This window comes from Prunus mume, linkage group LG4, assembly GCF_029339155.1.
Source record: "Prunus mume cultivar Tortuosa linkage group LG4, ASM2933915v1, whole genome shotgun sequence".
Lineage (NCBI taxonomy): Eukaryota > Viridiplantae > Streptophyta > Magnoliopsida > Rosales > Rosaceae > Prunus > Prunus mume.
The window spans coordinates 22450738-22460531 of NC_142701.1; the positions used below are offsets into that span (position 1 = coordinate 22450738).

The 9794-nt window shown below is 38.5% G+C and overlaps 2 protein-coding genes across 2 annotated transcripts; both read right to left on the reverse strand.

Annotated features, from left to right (window-relative positions):
• Positions 1-1217: 1217 nt before the first annotated feature.
• Positions 1218-2313, reverse strand: LOC103329458 (G-type lectin S-receptor-like serine/threonine-protein kinase At4g03230). The gene is made up of 3 exons (XM_089049698.1): positions 2076-2313; positions 1815-1965; positions 1218-1688 (listed from the first exon to the last, which is right to left on the reverse strand). The coding sequence occupies exons 1-3, from the start codon at positions 2162-2164 to the stop codon at positions 1380-1382; spliced, it is 549 nt and encodes a 182-aa protein (XP_088905824.1). The 5' UTR covers positions 2165-2313; the 3' UTR covers positions 1218-1379.
• LOC148918199 (G-type lectin S-receptor-like serine/threonine-protein kinase At2g19130) lies at positions 2175-5350 on the reverse strand. Its single transcript, XM_089049697.1, has 8 exons — positions 5307-5350; positions 4588-4677; positions 3421-4476; positions 3222-3333; positions 3072-3119; positions 2822-2976; positions 2497-2704; positions 2175-2313 (listed from the first exon to the last, which is right to left on the reverse strand). Exons 3-6 carry the CDS (start codon positions 4052-4054, stop codon positions 2877-2879), a joined length of 894 nt encoding a protein of 297 aa, XP_088905823.1. The 5' UTR covers positions 4055-4476; positions 4588-4677; positions 5307-5350; the 3' UTR covers positions 2175-2313; positions 2497-2704; positions 2822-2876.
• Positions 5351-9794: the final 4444 nt, after the last annotated feature.

Below are 9794 nucleotides of genomic sequence, written 5' to 3' on the forward strand. Positions count from 1 at the left end.
GCACCAAACACATTGAATTGGATTATCACTTTGTTCGTGAGCTTGTTCTTTCCGGCAGCCATCGTGTTCAGTTTGTCCCATCTATTGATCAAACTGCAGATCTCTTCACCAAAGGCCTTCTCAAGCAACACTTTCATCTCCTTCGTTCCAAACTAGTCTATCAAAGACCGCCGAGTTTGCGGGGGAATGTTAAAGAATTGTAATGTCAACGGTTGACTTGATTACTTCCCATATCAATTTTATATTTCCTGTATCAATTGCATATATTATGATTGCTGTCACAAGCTATAGTGTAGGCATAGATTTATTCTTTCCATTCTTACACTGTTGTAAAGCCTTTAAATACCCTCTCTGAGATTCAATACAATTATCGAGTTCTCAAAACTTTACAGGTTCAAGAGCATAGCAGCAGTAAACCTCTCTGAAGTGTTCCACATAAAACAACATTGCAAGAAATCTTTAGCCTCTTTTGATAACCAACCAGGAATGGCAGGAATTCTTGAAGCAAGCAGGGTAGTTAACAGGTCCCGAACATCAAATACTGCGCCAGGTGTGAAATCCCATGGATGCCTCCCAGTTAACATTTGCAGCACAACACAACCTAACGCCCAAATATCAGAAGGCTGCTGTTGAATTCCACAAACCACAGCTTCTGGGGACAAATACATTGGTGTGCCTCCAAAGGAAGGTTTCTCCCACTTCTGATTTGCCTTCTTTGCCTTCTTTGTCACTATACTTTCATGAATGCCAATTACTTTGAATTTCTTATCATTTTTATTTCGTGAATTTGTGGTGGGTGTGTCTGGAAGCAAAATAATTTATGTTTTTGTCATACGTGTCACTTTTCAAAGATCATCTTTTTCCATCTAGGGGATACTCAATTCAAATACTTCACGTATTAAAATGTTAAGAGTAAATCCAAGTTAAGAATATTCAACCATTTGGGTTAGGTTTGGTATCCATGGCTGCACAAAAAAATTGCAATAGTTGAATACCAGCTGAACATTCCAAGTCAACAAAGTCAACTATTGAAGGGTCTACGCTCCGTTCCCGCTTTCGTTTTAAGCATTCATAGACCAAACTTGCCTTTCTAAATGTCATAACTTTTTAGGTATACAGTTCTGTTCATGTTCATTGCTCTGCAATGTGTAAAGATCTAGGAATATTTGTTCAGTGAGGCTTCTTTTTACGTTTCTCACACCTGAACCAGACCAATATAAGTTGTGAAGCACTTTCGTTTACTTAAATAATAAAAAATAGTCTTAGACATTGCTAAAGTCTTGCACACTTGATTGTGAGTACTCTTGTCACAGTGTTTTCATTTTTCGTTTGTATATCCAACAATAAATGTGTATAGGAAAGGTAACATTTTTGAGCTTCTATCGACCTTCTGGCAAACTAATGGTTACTGCATTATTGGAAATAATGGGAGTTGTTTGAGGAGAAGAACTAACTGCAACGGAATTCCTATGTGTTGAAAAAGCAGGTTCTTTGGAGGGTGGAAGAGATGTAGCTTCATTGGCCAGCATAAGAATTACAGAAGACATTGTTGGCCGATCAGCTGGATCTTCTTGAACACACAAAAATCCTAACTGTATACACTTCAAAGCTTCATCAGGCCGGCATGTTTCCTTCACTGATGCATCGATCACCTCCATTCCTCTACCTTCTCTCCATAATTCCCATGCCTAATTAAGATTCAACATGTAAACCCATTAGTCTTGCATGACTGTTCACATACTTATATTATTTAAAGTTTATAGTTAATTATAAAATTTTCAGGCTTAGGATACATTAGAATTTTTAATACTCACCCATCCAGCAAGAGTTAGTGAATGTTCAAAGCGATGAAAAGCAGTATTCTTCTTTCCACTGACAATCTCCAGCAGCAACACTCCAAAACTAAACACATCCAGTTTCTCAGAGAAATGGCCATATCTTGCATACTCAGGTGACATGTAGCCGCTGCATAAATTGATGGTAGAGAAGTAAGCCAAAGCAATGATTGCATAAGATTTCAATGATTGAAAACCTGTGCCATATATATATATATATATATATATATATTTACTTACTATGTGCCAACAACTCTGTTAGTATTTGCTTCGGTTTGATTTATCTCAAAAATCTTTGCCAATCCAAAGTCTGAAATTTTGGGGTTCATTGCTCCATCCAACAGAACATTACTTGCTTTCAGGTCCCTGTGAATGATTTTCAATCTGGAATACTTGTGGATATAAAGTATTCCTTGAGCAATACCTTCTATAATTCGAAAACGTTTTCCCCAATCTAGCTCTAATTTTTCAGATGGATCTGATTGGACAAACCATGGAGAAAAATGAGCTTAATTAGTGATTTTGATTTACTTTTGAAAAAAATGTTAAGACACATTGAAGAAGATCTTGCATTACATGGGTTTGCAAAAACGTAATCAAATTTGAAGTCCCAGAAATCAGCAATATGAAAGAAATAATCTTAGAAGTGCTGAGAACATACCAAACAAAAACTAGTCCAGACTTCGATTGGGCATGAACTCGTAGATCAAAATCAGTTCCTCCTCTTCAATACAGCAACCCAAGAGCCTAACAAGATTGGTGTGTTGGAGTTTGGCTATAAGCTTTAACTCATTCATGAACTCCTGGTGTCCTTGCCCTGAATTCTTTGACAGCCTTTTTATGGCCACTTGATTTCCAGGCAAAATCCCCTGTAGTGGAAGAAAAATCCCACACATAAAGAGAAGTTATAGAGAACCACCTCCTTATAAGAAATGTATAAATGAAACTATGAGATTTATAGGTCGGTGGTATTATGAAAGTGTTACCTTATAAACAGGGCCAAACCCTCCTTCTCCCACCTTATTAGCTTCAGAGAAGTTGTTAGTAACAGCTAATATACTCCTTAAACTGAAGAGTGGTATTCTTTCCGCCTCCATCACCAACATTACTTAAAATTTCATCATATTTCTTCCTATGCTTCCTATTTCATTATTATTTAGTCAGATCATCATTTGTTAGGATTACAAGAATCAGTGTGCAAGCAAGCGAGAGAGGGAGAGAGAGTGGTAGCAGTACCTTTCCTTTTCCAATGTTTTAGTCTCACCATTCTTCCTCCTACGCTGCCTGTTTCATTCTTATTGTTAGAGTATCTTTTTTTGGATTACAAGAATCAGTTTCCCTGCAAATGAGTGCGTGTGTGTTTTCTTCCAAAAGAAATAGCTTTACCTTTCCTTTCCCCATGTTTTCTTCCATAAGAAATAGCCAAAAGTTATTGTAAGCAATCCTGCTGTTCCGGAGACTAATGCAATCACAAGGGATCGTTTATTAGCATTAACACCTGCAAAGAAAACAAAAGAGAAAGATCAAATTTATTTTAATTAACACACTAACACGATGGCTTGCCAAGTAATCATTTCCTCATTACTTTTAAGCAGTGGAAGAGCAGATCCAAGTCTGATGTATAAAGTTGTTCCATTCCTTTCACCTGTTCCCAGTTGCTGCAAATTTAAGAGATCTCCAGTGAAAATTGAGCATCTAGTGCTGCTATCATAAGCATAAGCAGTGCAAGAGCAGTTGTTTAAGCAGATTGGATGACATTCAGAAATATTTCCAACCACCACAGACTGTTTATTTTCTGGCAATGACATGATACGGATTTCTTGAAACACGTCTGGCTCCCTATATTTAGCACTAGTACTAACATCAGTCCCACAGTACTGCAGGTTGGTTATTCTTGAACACCCACTAGAATAAGCCCGCAAATTCCACTCAATCTCTGACTTTGGCTCAAAACCTGTCAAACAATTACAGGAGATGGTGCTTATGTCGTTGCAACTGCCGAATGCCCCGCATAAACCATAAACTTCACATTGCCTTTTTGGTTGGCTCCCAAACAAATTCCACTCTCTGGAATTCTCCGACCATGTGAATTGCTGAATCTGCCCTGAGGTATGCATCACGAGTCGAGATATTGTCTTGGGATTATTTAGAGAATAGGTGAAATAACTTTCGTTTTTGTTTGTAACATAGCTGTGATTGTACATATGGTTAAGCCTCATCTCAGGAACCGCGCTGAAAATACGTGAGTTTGCATCCCATGCTCCACTGCTCCAATAGACTCTAGACCTATTCCAAAGTATGAGATATGCACTACTTCCATTGGGGTCAAGCTCAAGAGAGAAAAGACCTGGTGCAGGATCCTCTGAACTCTTCCATGATGTGAGAATTTGGGTTCGATTAGTGGCAATGTTGAATCCAAGTTTACCTCCTGGTATCCATGTATGAGCTGGATGATCAAAGCTTTGCCACAAAGGCTCTGATGTATTAGTAATTGACCCATCAGCCCTTAAGACAAGGTTTCCACTATCTAATAGAACTGCTTGTACAGAACCTGAGGTGGTGGTGGAGGTTAAATTTGTGGACCAAACTGGAGTGTTGGATTCACTGAAGAGAATTAGATTACCATCTGAGATCCTCAAGACTGAAGAAAATATATCAGAAACTGGTGTTTCCCTATTTGCCACCCAAACTATGGTCTTAACAGATACTTTCTTGTACCACATGCCTATGTAGTAGTAGTTTGAGAAAATACCTGGTTTGAAGAAACCCAGCTCAAAAACCCCACCTGCAGAGATAATGGTTTGATCACCCGAGAGAGATTTGTCTGCACTGATGGTGTCAGCTGCAAGGGATATATGGGACTTGAGAAATAGGCATAATAAAAGAATGTTGAACACGAATTTTGGGTTACTTTTGGTATCCATGGATGCACAAAAAAATTTCAGACAACCAAGATGCTGTATGGTACTAGAATTGAACATTTATGGAAAAAATATAGCAATACTTGAAGCCAGCTGACCATTCCAAGTCAACTAAGTCAACTGTTGAAGGGTCAAGTAAGAGCATCCACAATGGGTTCCCTAAACCACCTTCTTAAACAAATTTTAGAGAGAAATTGAGAAAATACAACTTCAACCATGCTCCCTATCCACTTCCTAAAATAGGGAGACCTCTAGGAGCTTCTAAATATGAGGAGAGAGAAAGAACTCCTAGTGACTTCCTATAATTTAATGTTGTTTTAGCAAGTGAGTATTTCAAACCTTTAATTAATGCTAATTATTTTTTATATTATTTTTTAATAAAGATGGACCAATTGAAAAAAAAAATTATAGCATTTATGACTCCCTAAACTAGAAAGCATGATTGAAGTTTAAATTTTATAGAGAGTTCCTAAAATAACTTTTTTATGTTTTTAGCTAAAATTTAACTGAAAAATAGAGAGCATGATTGTGGATGCTCTAACACACCTACAGTTGAGTCGTTTGGCTTTAGTTAGTCCAGCATTTGTGGACAAAGGTCATTCACCATGCTCCGTTGTCTCTTTAGTTTGCAGCCTGCCCTTTTTGGCGTTTAGCCATTGGATTGAATCCAACGCGCGTTAACCTTGCAGGCTTCTGCATTTGTGGCCGATCCGCTGGGTCTTCTTGAACACAAAAAAAATCCTACCTGTATACACTTCAAAGCTTCAACTGCCCTGAGGTGTTCATCACGAATCGAGCTATTTTCTTCGGATCATAAAGAGAAAAGGTGAAATAAGTTTCATTTTCTTTAGTAAAATAACTGAAATTGTAGACATAATTGAGCCTCATTTCAGGAACCAAGCTGAAACTACTTGAACTTGCATCCCATGATCCAGTGGTCCAAACCTATTCCACAGCCCCAGATATGCATTGCTTCCATTTGGATCTAGCTCAAGAGAGAAAAGACATGGTGCAGGATCCTCTGAACTCTACCATAAAGTGAGAATTTGGGTTCGTTTGGTAACATGGTTGAATCCAAGTCTACTTCCTGGTAGCAATGTATGTGTTGGATGATCAAAACTTTGCCATAAAGGCTCAGATGAACCACCTCTTAATAAGACAAGGTTTCTATTATCCAAAAGAAGTGCTTGAACAGAACCAGTAAGTGGTGGTGGAGTGCAAATTTGTTGACCAAATTGGAGCTTTGGACTCACTAAAGAGAACCAAATTACCATCTGAGATCCTCAGCTCTGAAGAAAATCTATCAGAGACTGGTTGTTCCCTATTTGCCACCCAAACTATGGTCTTAACAGATACTTTCTTGTACCACATGCCTATGTAGTAGTAGTTTGAGACATTACCTGCTTTGAAGAAACCCAGCTCAAAAACCCACCTGCAGAGACAATGGTTTGATCACCAGAGGGAGATTGGTTTTCACTGATGGTGTCAGCTGCGAGGGAAACATGGGTTTTGACATACAGGCATAACAAAAGAACTGAAAGTGAAAGCACCAACCTTTGTTTGGTTCTGGTATCCATGGCCGCACAAAACAAATTTGCAGACAAATTTACTAGAAGCACACTGCTCACTCAACTTCTTCATCGTTGTTTATCACTTTCCTTACTGAGTTCCAGTTGGAGGAGACGGTCCTCTTCGTTTTTCATTTTTCGTTTTCATCTCCCTCCTCCTCTGTCAATCCTGTGAACTGAAATCTCAGCCAATTAAGAAAAATCATTGTTTTAGTTCTATTTAAATGGGTTTCATCAGTTGAAGGGATTTGCATAAATGATAAAATGTGAGAGGATCCAACTTTGTATGAGAGGCTGATGAGATGAGGGAATTTTTGTTTTGTTTTTTTACAAGTTTTAATAATTTAATAATATTTATAATTGAGCTAATAAAAATAATCTTGAAAATGCATTCATGTGTCCAATTATTTTGCCAATAATAATATTCTTGAACAAGTGAGTTAAATTAAAATTCAGGACACAAGTAAAAATTAAAAGAGAAATTTTTTCTTAAATGGGAGGACCCAAGATCAAGTTGCCAACCATGCATTATTGGATCACATTTCTTTCCTTTTCTAATGATGTGACAAAATAACCATGGCCTATGGTCCTATCTATGAGAGCAAATTTAATGGGATATGTTGCTTTTTCTTCCTATCACACATTTTCTCATGCTTTTCTTTATTTTTCTAAAACACCCCCATACATTTTGATTGTGGGGTTATAGCTTTGGGCCAAGCGGAACCAAAAGAACACCAAATCTCTACGAGTTTCCACAACAAACAGGCTGTCTCTTGACCCAGAAAATAGGGCTGGAATCTGGACATTAAAAAAATTGCGAACCCCAAAGATTCATGCATTATTGAAGCAGATTTGAGGTGCATCCATTGGGGCCTTAAACTGAACATCCAGTTTTGTGGTAAGTGGATATTCCATTGCATGCAATGTAATTGTAAGTGAAATAAGTTTCCTTTTTATTTTGAAGAAAAACGAGTTCGAAAACCCCACCCTGCAGCCGCAAAGGCAATGGTCTGATCACCAAACTGAGAGAATGGTTTGCAGTGAGGTCCATGGCTGCACAAAAAGAAAAATAAAAGAAAAAACTAAAAAATTTGCTCACTATAGCAAAGATAAAGTTCAATTTAAGAAACCCACCTCATAAGTCAAGAACTAGATTTTGGGTTGTTGGGATTTGAAATACTAGTATGGTAGTATTATAGTACGGTCACGTAAGACATCGTGTATATGTGTCCAATAACCTCTTAAATCACTTTGGGATGTTTAAATAAGTGAGCCACATCATAAAAAATCTCTCCAACGACATTGTCAAAGTCACTCATCAAAGCTACAAACTTTTTTTCTCTCTTCAAGACTGGTAAGTTGATTTTGACTCTTCAAAACATTTAATTTTACTTTGGAAAAACAAAACATACCTTGAAAGTGTTAAAAACATGTATTTTTTCTTTTCAGATAATAAATACATATATTTTTCATTCTTTTCCATGTTATTGCATTAATTGAATTGTTTGTTGGAGCAAAAAATATTCAAGTAGAAGATATACTTTTTCAAATTACCACATAGGTCAACAAACTTTAATTTGCAACTACTATTGGAGACGTTCTTATAATATAAGAGGATATTTATTGATACTATTTCCTAAAATAGACCACATATATTATAACACGTGTACATGTACCAAGTGAACATACTACCGTAGTATTTTATAATTTCTCCAACTCCGAACGAGAGAGTTTATTTGTTGTTTTTTTCAAGTTTTATTCATGAGTTAATATTTGTGATTACTAATAAATATACTCTTAAAAATGAAAAGTACAATAATATGATGAGATCGACTGTTCCACATTCCCAAAAGAATTTCAAGTTTTAAAGCCACTTAAACTACAACTCAAGAATTACAAGCGAGACATGATTCAAGAAAAATAAATATTATATTTTATGTTTTAACTAAACAGTGCATGTGACGTAATTTCTCACGTAAAATGTTTGAACTTCTATTTAATATTAGAGAGAGAGAGAGAGAGAGAGAGAGAGAGAGTTAGCGAGGAAGTAGGGGTCCAGAGGCATCCTCATGTTCATTCATTAGCGACTAAAAGTTGATGGTTTTGGGCTTGGAACCACATGCCTTGACATGAGCTTCAGAGGAAGAATCTATTTTGATCGCATCTCCCTCAATACAACTCAGATTTGAGCCTACAAACTGTCTGCAGACTCATCTCACTGCGCTCTACACAACGGTATAACTGAAATCCCCAAATTCCTTCCCGGTCAAAAAGTCAACTTTTAAACCACTAAAATATTTTAGGGGTATAATGGTCTTTTAATGGAATAAATTAATAATTAACTATTAATTTAGGATCGGGTTGTTACAGTGAGGGACTCGGATGACTAGGAACCTTATCGTCCGGAGGACTGGGGGCCATACCATACCAAAGCATTTGAGGATTGGGAAGCTTACCCAACTCCTACCCACCTAAACCACAAGCCTTCAACACTTGGTGTTCTCTCTCATGTTGACCCGGTCATGAGGCTTCTCTTTGAGAAGGTCCAACGTCTTAAGAGTGAGCAGCGCAACAGCCATCAGGCCTTCTGGATGAAGCCACGCCCGCCACTTCACCTGAACGTATCCTCAACTATTGTCAAGAAAAAGACATTCAGCCGCTCCGCATTGCCTTCTACACGGGCAAGGAGGATCCCCTAACCCATATCCACTCTTTTTCCGCCCTCGAATGCAAGGGCCTCACCACGAAGGCATGTGTCTCTTTTTCCCTTTTACCTCGGTGGCGCTGCTATGAACTAGTTCTATCGGATGAACCCCTGCACTATCAACTCCTTCCATAGCTTGAAACAAACCTTCCTTGACCATTTCGTGATCGAGACTGATCACTTATACTACGCAGACGATTTTTATATGCTTTGGCGGGTGAAAACAAACCCCTTGAGTATGCCGCCCACTTCAGCCACGAGTATTCCGATGCCCGAGACAAATGATCGGGCTGCTTATGGAGCTTTCAAAAGTGGTCTTCGCGAATCCCACTTCCGCTATCTCGTCCATAATAACCCATGGAACACTTACGCAGAACTCATGAAGCCGACAACAGTCCATGTGAAGGCCGAATACTTTAACTCCAAACGTGGCCTAGCCAACCCGTCACGAAGTACTTTTGGCGATCCCCATCTGCTCCAGCACCCACCCAGTTAACCCTCCCTACTCCGCTTCACCTCCTGATAATCATAGTACCCATCACCCTAAGAGGAAGGATGGCTACCATCACACCTTCAGCAATGGGAAGCGCGGTCGACAAGGTACCCACCATCAGTCTAGCGGTAACAACCTTTCAGGGACAAATGGTCGCACCCTGCTCCTCTTCTAGCCCAAGCCCAAGTTCAAAGTATTCACCACCCTCAACATCTCTTACGAAAACATCCTGGTTCATGAGGCACCTATTATACCCAAACCTCTCCCCCCTCC

Bases quoted from the DNA above. Each gene is read 5' to 3' on its own strand.
- LOC103329458 (XM_089049698.1), bottom strand. From the start codon at position 2,164: ATGAACCCCAAAATTTCAGACTTTGGATTGGCAAAGATTTTTGAGATA. The intron at 1,966-2,075 runs GTAAGTAAATAT...CAATTTATGCAG, and splicing joins AACAGAGTTGTTGGCACATA to CGGCTACATGTCACCTGAGT. The intron at 1,689-1,814 runs GTGAGTATTAAA...AATCTTAATTAG, and splicing joins CACTAACTCTTGCTGGATGG to GCATGGGAATTATGGAGAGA.
- LOC148918199 (XM_089049697.1), bottom strand. From the start codon at position 4,054: ATGAGGCTTAACCATATGTACAATCACAGCTATGTTACAAACAAAAAC. The intron at 3,334-3,420 runs GTAATGAGGAAA...TTTTCTTTGCAG, and splicing joins TGCTCTTCCACTGCTTAAAA to GTGTTAATGCTAATAAACGA. The intron at 3,120-3,221 runs GTAAAGCTATTT...AGAATGAAACAG, and splicing joins AAAACATGGGGAAAGGAAAG to GCAGCGTAGGAGGAAGAATG.